The sequence below is a fragment of the Hydra vulgaris genome, chromosome 14 (assembly GCF_038396675.1).
Source record: "Hydra vulgaris chromosome 14, alternate assembly HydraT2T_AEP".
Lineage (NCBI taxonomy): Eukaryota > Metazoa > Cnidaria > Hydrozoa > Anthoathecata > Hydridae > Hydra > Hydra vulgaris.
This window is the reverse complement of record NC_088933.1, coordinates 16165735-16185442: the sequence shown is the minus strand read 5'-3', so window position 1 is coordinate 16185442 and position 19708 is coordinate 16165735. Positions and strand designations below refer to the sequence as shown.

General features: G+C 27.1%; 1 protein-coding gene across 1 annotated transcript in view; it reads left to right on the top strand.

The window, feature by feature from the left end:
- The window catches only part of LOC101234883 (ceramide glucosyltransferase-B), a 42116-nt gene that overhangs the window by 18469 nt on the left and 3939 nt on the right, over nt 1-19708 (top strand). The window contains exons 3-9 of the mRNA XM_065817081.1: nt 352-420; nt 6998-7100; nt 7241-7342; nt 10492-10556; nt 10645-10695; nt 13850-13961; nt 14084-14150. Of these exons, the coding sequence (XP_065673153.1) occupies nt 352-420; nt 6998-7100; nt 7241-7342; nt 10492-10556; nt 10645-10695; nt 13850-13961; nt 14084-14150 (569 nt within the window). The remainder of the gene's footprint in view (nt 1-351; nt 421-6997; nt 7101-7240; nt 7343-10491; nt 10557-10644; nt 10696-13849; nt 13962-14083; nt 14151-19708) is intronic.

Below are 19708 nucleotides of genomic sequence, written 5' to 3'. Positions count from 1 at the left end.
CAATTGTATTTTATTGCTTATTTATTTTTTAAGTTTAAACCTTTTTTGACTATATCATTATGTATGAGTTTGATTATATCATTAATTTATGAGTTTGATTATATAATACTTTATTTCTTATATATTTATTATGTATATATATATATATATATAATTTAACATATATCTTGTTTTATTTAGTCTATATTTTTCTCATAATTTTTTAATTAAATAGTTATCTTTTAATCATTAAAAGTAATAATAGTATTATTAATAATAATTGTTAATGAGCATTAAAGTTATCAAAATTGTTTTAATAAATGTTTATGTTTTGAAAATATTTAGTTCCAAACAAATTTAAAATTTATTTAGACTGTAGCCGGAAACAATAGCAATATTTTGTCAAATTTGGAGACTGTTTTTTTATTAGAATATCCTAAAGTAAGTTTTATATGTAACTATAATATACTTTAACAGTTTAGAAAATGAAAAATGCAATGACTAAAAGTTTATCTAAAATATAGCTTTTTTTTCTTCTAAACTGTTTGTTATAATATGTACATTTACCCTTGCCTAATCTTATCCATTCAGTATGATTTCCTCAATAGCATATGAGGAATGGACTTGCAAAACCTGATAATTCACTTTTTCAAAAAATGTGACTTGCGCACACCACTGGATAGCTCTTGTAATTTTGTATCAGGAAAATAATTCAGGACATGCAGAATCCAATAATTCTATCACAAATTCAGTGGTTAAAATATGCATACAATAGTGTTTATTATAAACTGTAAACAGTTTTTGCCAATTATCTCGAAATGACAAAAAAGTGAATTATCAGGTTTTGCAAGTCCACTCATATATATATATATATATATACATATATATATATATATATATATATATATATATATATATATAATATATATATATATATATATATATATATATATATATATATATATATATATATATATATATATATTAATATAAATATAAATATACATATATAAATATATATATACATAAATATATATATATATATATAAATATATATATATATAAATATATATATATATAAATATATATATATATATATATATATATATGTATATATATAAATATATATATATATAAATATATATATATATATATATAAATATATATATATATATATATATATATATATATATAAATATATATATATATATATATAAATATATATATATATATATATATATATATATATATATATAATATATATATATATATATATAAATATATATATATATATATATAAATACATATATATATATATAAATATATATATAAATATATATATATATAAATATATACATAAATATATATATATAAATATATATATATATATATATAAATATATATATATATATAAATATATATATATATATATATATATATATATATATATATATATATATATATATATATATATATATATATACAGAGCTGTATCCACAATTTTAATATTTGAGAGGCCAAGGGAGGGGGTAACGAAAAGTTTTGATTTTTATTTATGATGTATATTTAATGATCATCAAACTCCACATCAATGAAACAAATAAAAAATGTAACATTTGCGTCAAACATATAACATGTAACCTGTAACCCAGTACATGTAACCCTGGTAACATGTTATCCAGGTAACGTGTAACCCAGGTAACAACCTTGTTGTTCATGTGGTCCAGGTAACATGTAACCTAGTACAACCTGCTTCATGTCCTGGTGCCTTTTAGGATATGCTGTTTTAGGCAAAAATTAGGAGAAGCCAACTCCGACTTAAAACACCCCCTGCCTTGGTGCTCTTAGTTAAGTAAAGGCTAGAGATAGTGTCTCAATAGAAATACTCATCTTGGACAGATGTTAAACGCATCTGGCTACTGTCTTGTGGAAGACCTCCTAGGCAAAGACTTAAAGAGTAAACAGGTTCTATCTGTTAACCAGCCTTGCACCTCTTCTTTATCTATTAGGCTGGCGCAGATGTATTTTTAATACATTGTTTCCAGTTTAGGATGTTGAATGCTGGATCTTCTTGACTCAATGCATGGGTTTTGCTTGTGTCTCTGTTTTTATGACAAGGCAACTCATTCTATTATCTCCTAATGAGGGTACAGCTCTAAAACTCAGTTTTATGGTTCTGAGGCTGGCTGGTAGTCAAGTTTCCTGAACTCTGTGGTAGCTCTCAGAGAGGCTGATTCCATCAACAGCTGTAAAATATCATATTACCAACAGTACCTTGTTGCGCATGGATGGTGTCCTTGTTCATATTTTTAGTGTGCATTGTCGAGACCACATTTGGAGCCCTTTATTACGGCTTAGGGTTTATTAATAGTAATGAGGCAATTGCTTGGGCTGTTAAATAGTGTACTGAGTGCTATTTAAGCTTTGAGTCAAGATCTTTAACAAATTTTAAAATGACTAAAGTACCAAAAACTATAAAACACAAAAAACCAGCATCATATTCCAAGTTCTCTAAACCTACCATTCACTAATATTCGTGGTCTTCGAAGTAACTTTACTTCTGTTGAGTCTTATCTCTTGCACTTTTTGAGACTAATTAGAGTTCGGCTGCCTCATCTTGTGATCTTAATGTGAATAGTTATCTTTCTTTAATTCGTAAAGACTCCAATAGTCACATGCTTAGCCTGAGCATTTACATTCATACTATTATTCCGACTATTCTTTTATATGCTTTTGTTTAGCACCACTTCACCTATCACCTTTCTCTTTGTTCTCTATCGCTCTCCTTCATCTCAAGACTGCACTCTCTTTGATGTTACTTCTGATCATTGACCAAGCCCTTTCTCTTTATCCATCACCCAATATCGTTGTTGTTGGTAACTTTAATGCTCATTACACTAAATAGCTTAGTGTCAGTGACTCTCTAGGTGGTCATGAGATCTTTTATTCCCTCTTGACAATTCCAAGTCAAGCCTCACTCTTCTCTTTGGTTTACCTCACATTGTGCTGCTGCGATTTCCAATCAAAACCATCACTTCCATATCTATCAGCAAAGCAATTCTTATAATTAAGATTATGTCTGTTTACTATTGCTAGAAGCCATTGTAAAAATGTCCGATGCCAAAGCCTGTTATTCTCAGGTTACAAAATAGCCAACAAACTGGTTGATCCCTTGCTTGACATTCTTATCACCCCAGCTTCTGTATCTAAAGTGATTTCCTGCATATACTTTTCTACAGCTTGTAGTCCAGAAAACATACCTGTTTTTTTCTTACAGAAGTGTTCTACAGAGCTTTTGTCTATACTTTCAAAACTATTTAACAAATGCTTAACGGAGTCTTGTTTTCTGCCATGCTTGAAAGCGGCATCCGTTATCTCTATTTTCAAAAGTTCTGGAGAGCCATCTTTTTCCTACCATAAGCAAGGGTTTTAAGTGTTTAATTAACAAATACTTAATCTCTCATCTTGAATCTAATAACTTACTTTCTGATCATCAACAGGGATTTTGATCTTCTCTTTCCACATCTGATTTGCTAACTGTAATAACCAATAGGTTTTATGGTACATTAGATAGAAGTGAAGTGGTTAAAGCCATCACTCTTGGCATTTCTAAAGCTTTTGATAAAGTTTGGCATGCTGGTCTTCTCCATAATCTTTCTTCTTACGGTATATCAGGTAACAACTTTAAGATTATTGAATCCTTTCTTTTCAATCGCAGTATAAAAGTTGTCCTTGATGGACAGCACTCTTCTTTATATCCTGTTGCTTCAGGGGCTCCTCAAGGTTCTATCATTGGCCCTATACTCTTTTTAATTTACATTAACAATATTCCAGATATTCTCACATCTAAGGTGGCATTGTTTGCTGATGATACTACCATTTATTCTTGTCTTGATAAGAAGCCAACACTCTCTGATCGCTTGAAGTGGGCATTTGAGTCATCTACCTTTAATTTTCTAGGATTAACTCTTACATCCGATCTTTCTTGGAAACCATATATCAAATCTGTTGCAAAATTAGCATTTGCTAAGGTTGCATCTCTTTATCGTGCTTTACACTATTTTAATCCGGATTCTATTTTTTTATATCTCAAATCCGTCCTTGTATGGAATACTGTTGCCATATTTAGGGCGGATCTTCTAATGATGCCCTTTCTTTTTTAGACAAGGTGCAAAAATGCATTGTAAACATAGTTGAACCTGCTCTTGCAGCCAACATCCAACCATTATCACATCATTGTAATGTTGTTTCTCTTTCTCTTTTCTACAAATACTATAACAGGTATTGCTCTAAAGAGTTAGCGTCTCTTATGCCATCTTCTAAAATTCTTGTGTTATTTGTTATTCATTTAAGTCTCACCCTTGTTCTGTGACTATTCCTAAGAGCTCGAAAAACTTTTATTCATCTAGTTTTTTTCCTCGAGCATCAGTTCTTTTTGAATACGCTTTCTTCAATTTGCTTCCCTGATTCTGATCTTGATCCTGAGGGGGGCCTATGGTTCTTTTAAAGGAAGGAGGGGTCGCCCACTGTATATATATATATATATATATATATATATATATATATATATATATATATATATATATATATATATATATATATACACACACACATTTGGTAATGCTGAGGCAAAAATCCATCTATCTTTGCTTTACTATGACATACAACTGCCTACCTGAATATTTATATGTAAAAAGTATATAATATTGGTTTAATATGAGTTCATAATTTATTTATTGTAATTATTTGTTTTTTCAAGTTCGACAAATTTAAAAAAAAAAAAGCTTAGCTAGGTCATTTCTTCACTCAATCCTTCTTCCAACAATTGTGAATACTTGATAAAAAAAATGAATGAGATATTTCGTAAAGCAGATCCAGCATAATGTGGATCTGCTTTACGAAACATATTGCTCAAAAAAACACTTTCTCAGTGTTAAATAATTTATTTATGTATTTTTTATTGTAACTTATATCAATAGGTGTTGTCTTACAAAGCGGACACAATTAATAAGACAGTGTTTTAATGATTTTTGCCAAAACTTTTTCTTGATAGCTGTTAAAAATGATGAGCTTTTGAAATTAAGAATACATCCCAGTCATGTTTGAAGTCTTAAGGGTGACTTGGTAAGGTAGACATTAAGGGTACAATTGTAACAGAATTAGTAGTTGGATTTGCCCAAAACGCATTCCAGTCATATTTAAAGTTGTAAGGATACAATTGTTACAAAAAAAAAATTATCAGAATATTTGTATGATAGCTTATAAAATTTTGATTTAATTAGGAAAAACTGCTAGCTCCATCAAATCCTTATTTTAAAATCAACTTGATTGAGACTTCTCTTTTATTGCCAATTTTAGATACGATTAGAACCTCTTTTAAAGGAGGCAAGTATGCCATTACAAAATCTTCAGATTTTACTATTATTTGTTAACAGTAATCAGAAAATTTTATAATGGTACATTTGCTTCCTTGTCAGAGATGTGCATACTATTTGGTCTACTTTTTTTTTGCAATTCCATACCACCATTGTAATCTAGATAAATATTATTTATTTTCCAATCTCATCTATGTGTACTGATTTTAACAAAAACCATACTTTAATAGAAAAGCAAGTCCTTCTTCTGGAGACATTTTTTAAAATTCTTTGTCAATCTTTTTTTCAAAATAATATATTTTAATTGTTGATCTTGTATAATGTACTTAATAATTTTTTATTGAGTGCATTATACAATTTTTTTTAACACTTAATAATTTCTTATTACATCAGGCTATAAGAAGCATTAAACTTTAGGCTTTTTTTTATACAAAATGGCCATTTTACCCATTTAAGCCATTTAAGTTAAGCTAAAACTTTCATCTATTGGAATATTTATAATTTAGTATCTATTTAAATTGTCTTTTAATATAGTTTATGTAGTGTTTATTTAAAAAAACATTTAGTTGTAATTAATAAAGTTACATTTTATATGTGTTATGCCACAAAAGCCTAGATAACGAAGCCTGTTTGGCTATATCTATTTGGTTGGCTGTATATCTTGCTGTTTTGGATATATAGCTTTTCAAACAGACATTTTTTTTCAACATTTAAAATTATTTTAGCTTGTTTTTTGTGCCCTCTAGCCCTCTATTCATTTCAAATGTTTGAAAGTTTCTTCAAATATTCATCTGATTCTGTTTAATATTTTTCTGATTCTGTTTAATATTCTTCTGATTCTGCTTAATATTCTTCTGATTCTGTTTAATATTCTTCTGATTCTGTTTAATATTCTTCTAGTTCTGTTTAATATTCTTCTGATTCTGTTTAATACTCTTCTGATTCTGTTTAATATTCTTCTGATTCTGCTTAATATTCTTCTGATTCTGTTTAATATTCTTCTGATTCTGTTTAATATTCTTCTGATTCTGTTTAATATTCTTCTGATTCTGTTTAATATTCTTCTGATTCTGTTTAATATTCTTCTGATTCTGTTTAATATTCTTCTGGTTCTGCTTAATATTCTTCTGATTCTGTTTAATATTCTTCTGATTCTGTTTAATATTCTTCTGATTCTGTTTAATATTCTTCTGATTCTGTTTAATATTCTTCTGATTCTGTTTAATATTCTTCTGATTCTGTTTAATATTCTTCTGATTCTGTTTAATATTATTCTGATTCTGTTTAATATTCTTCTGATTCTGTTTAATATTCTTCTGATTCTGTTTAATATTCTTCTGATTCTGTTTAATATTCTTCTGATTCTGTTTAATATTCTTCTGATTAATATAGCTGGTAGTTTACAGCCGTGGTTTCAAAAATATAATAAAAGTTAAAGATTAATGCTAAAAAACCTTTCTTTAAAAACAATATTTTTATACTCAAATCATGCTTTATGTGTGAAAAGTAAAAAAAAAAGAATCTTGTTTTATACATAAGTGGAATTCTAATCGTTATATTATAAAATTCGTCACCCATTTAAGAAATGATTTTTTTAATCTTCTCACATTTTTTATGCTATAATTGTTTCTTTTTGTTATTAGTTTGAGGTACTTATATGCGTTCAGGAAGAAAAAAATGAACTAATACCAAAAATTGAAGAAATGATGCATGACCACCCAAATGTTGACTCTCGCATTTTTGTTGGTAAGTCTTTTTTGTTGAAAGTAATCTTCAAAAGTTTTTATTCAATGCTTTTTACTTGATACAACTTAAAAGTTTTTTTTTTTTGTTAATATATACATACATATGTATGTATATATATATACATACATACATATATTTAGGTGCTCAGTCTATTGGTGTAAATCCTAAAATAAATAACATGATTCAGTGCTATGACTCAATAAAATATGAATATTTTTGGATCTGTGATAGCAACATTTTACGTATGTAATTTTGTAATTATGCAAGTATATAAGATATTTTTCTTAATTATAAAATATATATTAATTATTCATTGTCATCATTATTTATAATATATTTACTGCATCATCATCACTATCATCATCATCATCTTTATCATCATCATAATCATCATCCTCATCATCATTATCAGCATTATCATCATCATTCTCATCATCATCACCAGCATCATCATCATCAGCAGAATTATTATTATCATTATTTTCGTCAGCATCATCATTATCGTCATCATCATCATAATAATCACAATATTTCTAATATATTTATTGCATTATATATATATTATTATTTTTTTCACTTTGAATTGAATTTGAGTATGGGTAAGTATTGAGTTTTAATTTTACTCATTCTGTATATATTTTTATATATATTTTCATTCTACTACATAGTGGGTCAGATTGCCTATTTTTGTGCCAAAATTATTTTTAATAAATATTATTAAATTAGATTTAAATAACATACTTGGAGCTTCTAAATATATTTCTGATTAAAAAAAAGTTTTTAATTGTATTTTAATATTTCTGATTAATAATAAAAAGTTCAATAAAAAATTAAAGGAAGCATTTTTTCCATATCTTATCAACTTAATTTAAACACAATTCACATAATGCATATTTAAGAATACCACCATATTGTTTTTGATGGCACAATTTAATGAAAAAAAATATACTTTCATATCTCATCAACTCAATTCGGTTTCATATCTCATCAACTCAATGCGGTAGTGGTGTAGTGGTAGAGCGCTCGCTTCGTAAGCGAGAGGTTCCAAGTTCGATTCCCACCACGTCCCTGGTAGTACCGCGCTCAACTTGTCTCTCCGCGCAGCGGCCTTGTTCGTCAAGGTTCGTGTTTCGAAGTTATAGAGTTGAGAGAGGGTGATAACCACAAGTAGCCTCCTCATCTGTAGTGGCCTTCTCGGCTTTGGGGAGGTGAATTATTTAAAAAAAAAAAAAAAAAAAAATTCATACACAATTTACAACCTCATGGTAGCCTTCAATGTCTGCATCTATTTAAATGATGTGATTTATAAACTTACAATATTATCTTCTGGCATTTATAGAACCTCAACTCCAGAACCTCAACAGAAAAGTCTTTTTTTTTAGATTTGCTAGTTTGCCTTAATGATGCTATGATAGAATCAGATGAGCATAGAAGTCTTTTTAAACTATCCTCATTTGCCATACATCTTGAAGTATTTCAAGCTTGATGTTCACGAAACCGCTTGAAAAATTTATTGCTTGCCTCCTGTGCTTCACTCATCATACCAATTGGTAGTGAAATTCTATTAATGATGGGTGGGTTATGGAGCAGCAGTTTGCAGAGGCTCTGTGGCATGTAGTACCATAGGTAAAGCCTCACAAAATACTTTGTTGTTTCTGTTTACATCATGGTAAAACCTTTCAGAATTGATTTCAGTATTGGTTTACATCATGGTAAACCTTTCAGTATTGATTTCATGACCACTTGACATGCTTGACAAAATAATGTGCAATCTTGCAATTAGACAAGGCCTATCTGCTGAAGAAAAGCTTCTTGGATTTGAGACTTTGTTCCAGCAACTTGTGCTTTGTATTCTGTAGTTCTTGCTTGCCACCTTTTGATGGGCAACTTATATCCTATGTGTAGAAGACACTCAAAGCGTTTAATCCAGCAATGCAGTGTAGATAAGCCATACTGCAAACCTTTTGCCAGGTAATTTCTTTCCAGGCTGGCATCAATGTTGTTCATATTATTTGGTGAGCATCCACAGACAGAACAACACTTGAGTTAGTGACCTCAGACAAAGCTGTGTGTTCTTTTCTATCAATCATTGTTATTATATGCTTTACTTGCACTTCTTTTCCATTATTTAATACAATTTTTGTGCTATTCAAGTTGCTAAATTCTTCTTTTAGTTGGGTTTTTTCAGTGATTAGTATATCTTTAGACTCTTTTTTAAACTAAAAGCGGAAAAGTTGACAATAAGGTTATCTTTTTTCCACCAGCAAATATGCTCAAGTCAAGTGGTACTGCACATGTTAAAAATGATGGCTTTTCTTTTGTTAAGTTAAAATAATAATTTCAGACACTATTTGCTAATAGACTCTTTGTCCAGCAGAGCCAAATCCTGCCTTGTGTCTTAAAGTAGAAAAAATGGATATATCACCAGCAACTGTTTCAATGACTTCATTCTGTACTTGACACACTGATATAGAGTTTAATTGACCACACTGCACAGTCTTTGTGCAGTGTGGTCAATTAAACTCTAGATTGAGATTTTAGCATAATAATAATTTATCTCTATTTCATTTGGATAACAAGATAATTATTCTACCTTTATAATGTGGTATGAAGGATAAAGTTTATAGTTTTTTTCCATAGCTATATTTCTATGTAGTTGAAATCTATATTTGGTCATATTGCCAGATAGTTGTTGGGATACTTTGTTAATATTACCAAAAATATTCTTTACGGCATGGACCTCATTAAGTTTATTCTCTTTTTTAGGGACAACTTTTGCTACAAATAGTAATTCATTAGATGAATGTCCTTGATGTAGAGAGTTAATACGTCTGTCAGGCCTTCAATTCTCACCCAAAAAACACACAAAAATACAGCAACTTCAAAGTTAAATAAAATTTCTTACGAGCAAAAAATTTACAGCATTTTGTTGTTTTATAAAAAATCTATCAATATCTGAAAAAATAATAGTGCGTATAATTTTAATTCAAAAACGATTTACATTTATGTGTATCAACTCATGTTTTTAATTAATTTCTATTATAAGACCCACAAATCTGAAAAAAAATTTCAACTTCATCCGGTTGATAAACTTTAATATAAAAGCTAGTGACTAACAAATATTTTATTAAACTTTAATAAGTATGGAACTATTACCATCAAACCATTGAATACAATTTTTATTTTGACTTTGACCCACTATGTACTAGTAACTAAATATTAATTTTTGAATATGAGATCTTTTAAAATGTTTTTTCTTGATGGCTCTATGACTCTAATTTTAATAGTTTATGTCATTTGGTAATGAATAATAAGTTAATTTTTTAATCTTATGTTTTTGTGTTTTTTTTTATATTATATAATAACTTTATTTTAATGTTTCTTTTTTAAGTTCATAAGGAGTCATTATTAGAAATAGGCTATCATTTAAAACCAGATGTTGGATTGGTACATCAGGTATGATGTATTTTTAGGTTTAAAATATTTGTCTTAAATTTTTTTGTTCCTTGTTTTTTTAATTCATTTATATTGGGATTTATTTTAGCTTCCATATGTAGGCCATAATGATCAAAGTTTTGGAAGTTGTTTTGAAAAGGTTCATTTTATATTTATTTTTTTGCTATTGATAAGCAAAATAATTTGATACCTTTAATTTATTAAAGAAATCATCTGGACTTACTTTTATGTATACAATCCTTTACTTTCATATATGCAACTCTAGACTTTTGTAAAATATTGATATTAAATTTTTTAATGACATATTAAAAATGTAAAAGATAAAATAATTGCCAACCTTAAGACCTAAAAAATCATTTCCTAATTTATAAATTTGAATTTTAGATAATGAATGATTTCATTTAATCAAAATTCGCAATTTAAGAAGTGACAAGATGTATTTTTTTAGTTTCTATTTATGATGAGTTTTTAGAAATTTACTGATAATAAATTCTATTTAGTAAGAAATTATGATTTCCTAAATGTTTTCAGTGGAAACTCAAAAAGTTTTGTCTTCACTTTTAACTAACCAAAACCTAGGATCAACACTGTTTTTAATAATAAACCTAGGATCAAGACTGTTTTTAATAATAAACCTAGGATCAAGACTGTTTTTAATAATAAACCTAGGATCAACACTGTTTTTAATAATAAATCTAGGATCAACTCTGTTTTTAATAATAAACTTTTTTCGACTAATTTATCAGACTTTATTAGACTGATTTCAAAAAAAAAAAGTTTTGGTACTCTTAAAGAAGTTGCGAAATCAGAACATTGAAAGTAGCACAAATCCATTAAAAATAATTAATACTTATCTGTTAAATTAACACATAAATCCGTTAAAAGCAATATATGTATTTATATGTATATATATATATATATATATATATATATATATATATATATATATATATTTATATATATGTGTGTGTGTGTCTATATATATATATATATATATATATATATATATATATATATATATATATATATATATATATATATATATATATATACATACATACATATACGCACACAAATATTTATAGCACCTTTAACAAGAATACACCACTTTAGTCTGACTTCACAAATCTTAGAAAATTTTAACATCAACTTTTAAAACTTTTTTTGATGTCTTAAATTAAGTTGATGATTCATCATGAATTAATGGCAAAAAAAAATATTTTCATAAAAAACTCTTATTGGCTAATAAGAGTTTTTTTGAAAATGTTGTTTTTTACCATCAACTTAAATTACAACATACCATTCCCTGGATACATACTAGAGTATTTATCTAATTGGTAGATAAAGTCATAAACTTGATTTTTTACTTTAATAAATATACAATAAATATAAATAAACAATAGTTTTTCCTTCTTTTTTTGACAGTCCTGGCATTATGCTATGCATTTGTTTCAAATAGCTTGCACTTTTGTTTTAACAGTTTTTTTTTTTTAGAGAACTAAATAGTTGTGTGTATCAAAGTTTAATTTGGTTTTTTTGATAAATTTCATTAGCGAGTTTAAGTTTGGTTTATTTTTGCAACTGTTTTTTTTTCATTTATTAAATCTTGTAGAAACTCTTAAAAACAGTTGTTATTTTATCTTTGGTTGCAGGCCACAATATTTGTTGCAGATTAGAATATTTGTTGCAGGTCGTAATTTTTGTTGCAGATTCCAATATTTGTTGCAGATTGCAGTTCTCACTCATTTTTCTTTATTCGTAGTTAAATGCTTGAAGTTTTTTTTTGAAATGTGAGTTTCATTAAAATCATTATCTTTATGTTCACACGCATCACTTTTGTAAACTTCTTTGTTGTTTTCTAAATGCAATAATTTACGGCGTTTTATACAAAGCTTATCACCAGATATTAAATTAAGTTCCTTTATTGAATTTTAATAATACTAAATTTGTAGTATATGAACTTTTTTTTAATTTTGATATGAAGTGATTTGTGTAGATAGAGAAAATTACATAAGAAATTTTGATTTTCTTTATGTGTAAGTTTATGTCATATAGAAGAGACAGATGTTTTTTCTGTATGATGGAGCAGCACACAAAATAAAAAATTGAAGATAGGCTGTCAATTTGACCGGCTAACACATTGAGTTGACGGTCAACTGTTTTTATTTTAATAGTCAATCAAAAATAACTTTTCAATGTTTTAATTTTTGATTCATAACAGTTTTAAATAAAAAAAATAATTTATGCTTTAAAAATATTACTTGACATTTTTAAATCAAATCATCGCTTTTTTTTTTTTTAAGAAAACCAGCAAAAAAGTATGGTAAATAACTAATGCTTCAATTAACAGTTTGATATAATCTAAATTTAAAATAGATCACATGCGCTGATTAAAAATGGGTTTTTTATTCAAAAAAGGAGGTTTTTATAACATTTTATTGTGAAGTGAAACATAAGATTTGTAAAAAATGAAAATATAGCTTACCTTATAAATAATACGTGTCTATGAAGTGAAAAAAAATCATTTTGCATTGTTCGACCTAAAAAAACTAAAACATCATAAACCATAAACATATTTTAGACACTACTTCAAAACATTTTGCTTTAAAATATTTTAAATGTTATGAATACTTAGTAATGTTTTAAATGTTATGAATATTTAGTAATGTTATGAATATTTAAATGTTATATTATTTATATTTAAAATGTTATGAATATTAGGTAATTTCAAAACACATTGCAGTTGTTAGTACAAACAACATTTTTTTTAAAGCTTTAATTTTATAACTGATCAACCTTGACCAATAATTCATTTTGAGAGATCAAAACAACAATTTTTTGGCAGTTGTTGATTGTTGACTGCCCATTATTTTGTGGGCTGTGGATACAATAAACAAAGTAAGAAAAAAGGGTAGTGCAGTTACATAGAATTTTTTTTTTTAATGCAAAAACTTAAAAAGACTGGATCAGAACTGTTTTCTGATTCTCATGTTTATTTATTAAAACTATGTGTTTTAATAAATAAACATAATCTTATTTATAAGGTAACATATTTCAAAAATTTTTACCATAACTTGAACATAACTTAAAAACATGTCTTGAAATATTTTTCTAATTTTTCTATATATTAATTATAATATACATATAAACAACTATACAACAAATTTATTGTCTTATGAATGAAATTATAAAAAGTTACAATGATGTTGGCAGTGACAAGATTTTTTATTTGTATAACCTAAAATTATCAACATGATTGCTATACATTTGTAATGTTTTAATATTGCTTTTAGATTCATTTTGGGACACAGCATGCTCGTTGGTATTTGGCATTTTACGCTTTAGGTATTCCATGTGTAAATGGCATGTCTAACATTATTAAGAAAAAATTTCTGGATGATGTTGGTATGAAGTTGTTTCACATATAATATAGAATGTTATGCTTATAAATTTTTTCCTTTTCTAATTAGATATGTTGACATGTCATAATAATTTTAAGGTTGACTAATATGTATTTTAATTTTTAGGTGGGTTGAGACCATTTTCAAAGTACATAGCTGAAGACTTTTTTATTGGAATGTCATTTAGCAGCAGGTATTAATTTGTGTTAATGTTTAAAATTTTATTAAGACTTGCTATTTATTTTTTTCAAAAACTAATTAATAATTTATCATATTTAAAATTTCTTTTATTGTCATCAAAAACTAATAAAAACATGTTGTATTGTCTAGCTATAAGGTTTAAATAAAGGTATAATAATTGTTACATTTTATAGGGAGGGGAAACTGTTTTAAAACATATTAGATAGTACATAATAGATAGAACATAGATTAGAAAGTACAACTTTATGGTAAACTTTACAAACGCCGTTGATGTGAGTGATAAAATGTGGAAAGTTTGAAAACAAAAATATTCTTTTTCAAACTTTCCACATTTTATCACTCACATCAACGGCGTTTGAAAAAATTTTTGTTTGAATAAAAAGTATTTTTAACACAAATTGCAGAAATTATGGAATGAAGTTGCATAAATAAATTAATCCTTGCTTCATAAATGAATTAATCCTTGCTTCATAAATGAATTAATCCTTGCTTCCTAAATAAATTAATCCTTGCTTCATAAATAAATTAATCCTTGCTTCATAAATAAATTAATCTTTGCTTCATAAATAAGTTAATCCTTACTTCATAAATAGGAAATGCAGTCCTTAAAATATATGTAAACATTAAATTAGACATACTCAGAATGAAGATGGTTTAAAGAAATCAATACTATAATCACAAAAAAAGATTTTCAATAAACTTTCCTTTCTTTCTACCTTCACTCTTTATATACTTGGGAAAAAAACCAAACCAAAATTAATATAGTCAAATATTTAGAAAATTATTAAATTATTAAGAACACAAATATATTGTAACATCTTGTAGCTAGTAGCCTCATTTTTATGGACTTCAGACTGTTGCGGCATACTCTATATGAGGTCAAACCAGTTTAAGTAAGGTCTAACCAGTTTAAGTGAGGTCTAATGAATAAGTGTTTAATATTTTTATCTACTTTTTTATCTAAATTTATCTATATATTTGAAATATATTTTATTTGTCCTAGTTTCTTATTTGATTTGTTATGTCATGCTTTGTTAATTATGTAATTATATAAATAGCTTAGTATTTTTATTAGTCAATTCAGTATTATCCAAAATTAAAATATCAAAGTCTCTTTAATTATATTGTAACTAATGGTCTACCATTTATGCTGAATTTATATTGATCATTATTATTTCCATTTAACAGAGCCCTTTGAGACACCACTTTTTTTTTAATTTTAGAAATATCTTTGACCAATCCTATAATTTAGATTGAAATTGATTGCGTCTTTAATTTTACCAATATCATTTCATGATTAACCAAGTTTAACTTTGCAAGAAATCAAGTATTTCTAAATTTCATCTTTCTGCATTATAACCATCTATTTCTTTTCACCTTCAGTTTTTTTTACTTCTTAACCATTAAATCTTTTAAAAAAATTAAAAAATAAGATCTTTTAAAAATTTTTTTTAATTAGATCATAGTCATAATAACATATAGTCTGGCCAGTTGGGCCGTTTTCGCAAGATTCTTTTGTTTTTTAAGAATAAAAAATTAAAATTTGAATTGATGTTGAAAATAGTTTATTTATCGTGCCCAGACTACTAATAAGTGCACAAAAATCTAAAAAATGGCAAACTTTGGAGAGGAACAGTCCATTGATTCTCTTATATTAGATCTAGAATCAGACGTTTTTTTGAAAAAAAGTATGTTTCTTAATGACGTCGATGCTTTTCTTACAGAAATTGAGAATGGAAGCGTTTCAAACAACTTTAATGGCCAGCAGTGTGTGAAAAAATGCAAATCAGACTAAGGACTCAAACGCCACATAACAACACATCACTCTAAGATTGACTCTTCAACACTGCAAACAAATGCAACAACAGATATTAGGCGTGCGTGTACTGCAGACGAGTTCTTAACTTTCATTAAAAAAAGCATTAAATTTGTGCAAAACGATCTTTGCTACCCTCCATATATCAGAGATGAGCTTTCAAGGTACAGTTTCTCTAAAGATGATGCAAAGCATTCATTTGATCTAATAAAGGAAGTTATTGAAAATTTTAATGGTGATGCGGAAGTTTTTATCCACAATTTTACAAAGTTGCTGGTCAGAAAGGTTTTATGAAAAATCTTACAGATAAAACTTCAACTCTTGTAGGATATGACCTTGCAAATCACATTTTGGCTTTTGGCTTGACTAAGTCTTATAATGCCACCTCAGTTTTAGTTATTGATGATGAAATTAATTTTACAGATAAAGAAAAAAGTTTAATTGAACATTTGGGTGGGTATGTATTTAGTACTTTTTATCAAAGGATACGTTATTCAAAAAGTTGGCAAACCAGAATTTGTCAAGAAACACTCTCAATTCTGTTGGCTGGAAAAATTGTAGAAAATGATTCTAATTATTTTGATGAGTATAATCATGATACTCATAAAAAATTTACTAGCTTAAAAAATCGAGGCGGTCTTTGGTCTATATCTTCTGATGCTTTGTCGCTATTTAAAATAGCAGAAATAGCATTCAGAAAATCAACAAAAATTTTAACTAAAACTATTGACTGCAGCAAAATGACTGCAGAGTTACTTCAAGATGTTGGGGTTTTATCTCACTTCTCAAAAATTTGCAATGTTTCTTCTACTAAAGTATCTAAAGAAATGTCTCTCAATCTTCTAGACCATCTTTTAACTCTTTATATTCGTGTTCGCTCATTTTCCTATTCAAAGGACCTTGTAAACTTGCATAAAATCAAGTCTAAGATTAAAAGATCAAAATCATTAAAAGAAATTAAGAGAGGAACTTTGAACTCCACTGAATAGTTTAGATAAAAATTAGACATTAAAAAAGGTTATTTTCATAGCCACAAATGTCATTAAAAACATATTCTTGCATTAGAACTATATTGCAGCATGATGGAGAAATGCAATGATTAATAAAGTGAAAACCAAATGAAATTAAGTAAGTTTTTATTTTAAGTATCAAATGTTATACAATTAAAACTAGTTTAATAGTTATTTATTTTTACTATTTTATTAAAATAATTTTGAAATAAATAATGTTAAGAATTTTATTTTAGCCTCTTCTTTCTTTGTAACACAACTTCAACTTAATAGTCACTTTTCAGCCTCTTAGAGAATTTTAAAGGTTAACAATGTACCTTTTGGTGCCCCAATTACCACTTATTATGCAATGTCTTGAATACTAAAAAATAGTATTCAAGACCTTTCTTGTATATATATATATATATATATATATATATATATATATATATATATATATATATGTATATATATATATATATATATATATATATATATATATATATAAACACACCCACACACACACAAATATTTTATACAAATAATGCTTTTATAAGGTTTGTGGCTATGAAAATAGCCGTTTTTAATTTCCTTCTTTTGATGAATTTATTTTTTGTTCCAATTTCGGCGTGGTAATTTCTCTTTGGTAAATCTTGTCCAAGAATCTGTTTTTTCATTAAAATGAATTTCCTCATAAGCTGCAGGAGACTTTGCAACAAGACCTAAGCAATAGCGAATAATCATTGGGTGATAACGAATTCCATGTTTTGAAGCATTTAAGTATTTTTGCTGCTCATCCCAAAATAGCTTCATAAATGGAGTGACTGTCCTATAAGTTTTTGATATGATTAAAACCAAGTCTTTGTGTAGGTCATCACTTACAAGATGAGAGGATTTACTTAATTCCTTTTGCATTTCTTTTATGTTCTCTTTTAGCAATTTATTTTCTAAACGATAATTTTGTAGGGTTAATTTAACACGTTCTGGTGCAGTTTTAGAAATTGGAGCTCTAGGTTTAGCTGGAATAAGTAATTTATCAATATTTTTTTGAAAAGATATTTTTTCTTGAGACTGAAGACATTGGCATGCCTTACAAATTTCATCCTTAGTAATAATAACTTTGCATGAAAGAGATCGGATATGTTCTGCTTGATTTAAAGGTAAAGACTAACTATTAAATAATTCAAACTTTTTAGGTATAACATAAATAAGATATCCATAAGAACTAACTGATTTATTTGTAATACCAGGGCATACCATATATGATAACAAAATTGAATAAAGGTTAGAAATAGTTGTATTAAACATTGATCTTTTTAAATGCAACTATATTTCATGATTATCTGGTAGAAGCCATAAAAATATACGAATAGTAAATGAGAGACTATCATCAATGTAAATTTCGTACTTCGGAACAGTGTGAATGTCATCCATCTTACTCAATTTTAAAAAAGTTTCACCAGCATTTATATCCCAGTCAAGTTTTTGAAAACTAATACGTTTAACCAATTCCTTAAAAGACTTATATGACTTACTATTAAATGCTTCATCTGATATAGAAGGAAAAGCTGATCTCTTTAGGGATATAGAAAAAGCTGATCCTCGTGCTTTGGGAATAACCAAACATGAAGAAGAGCAATGTGATGAAAAGCTTTTAACTGGAAGATTTAATGTAGGTAGTGAACCAGGCTTGAGAGTAATTTTAATTGGATTGACAATTAACATGTTAGCCTCGTAATGTTTTTCGCAAATAAACAATATATTTGGAACAATTAGGAACAAAATGGAACAATTAGCACCAGGCATTTGCAAATACCAAGGATAAATCAACAATCTTTTTGTAAATATTATTCTTAACGAGTCTTTGTTTACAAACAGTGTGCACTAGTTAGTAGACTGGGTTCTAAAAAAACGCTAACAATAAGATAAACAAAAACGCTAACAATAAGATAAACAAAAACGCTCTTCAACTGGCCAGACTATGTATATTATGACTATGATTAGATCTAACTAAATATTTTAAATATTTAAAATATTTAGTTAGAGCATTAAAATTTCTATTTTTAAGATACAAGCATCAATACAAGCACTTTTATTGACTTTAATGATGTGAGGAGCATGATAATTCTCATTAGAGGTGGAATGTGCAGTCCCTACTATAAGTAGGATGTGCAATTCGAATTAGATAGGTGGGTTGTGTAACTATAAATAAATTAATCTTAAATATTTTTAAAATGATCATTTTAAAAATGTTGAAACTTTTGGAAATTGTTTAATTGACACTTTCCAGTAAGACACAAGATACATAAAGTTTTTAATTGAAACTAAGGTTAGCTACAGTTATAGATGAAATCACAGATATTCTAACCATCTTAAATCTTTCAATGTACCTAAATATAAAAATGGCACTGCACTGTCTAAAGGAATATGGAGATTAAAATCAAAAAATATAAAACCTCTGATTATATAGAAAGTAATAGCGCGATCAAGACATTACAATCAAGTATCAAAAGTTTGTCATCTTTGTCCCCGCAAAAAGTTTCAAATATTACCATACAGTGGTTTGCTTAAAAAAGAAATGTAAAAATTTTCAAGTGCAAATTAAATTTTTGCTTTTTTTATTCAACAACGAGGACTAAAAACTTTAACGTCTTTTTGTTTTGTTTTGTTAGTTAGAACTTGTTTTACTGTAATTTTAATTTTTTTAAACATTTTGTTGTTATGAATTATACATAATGATAGATG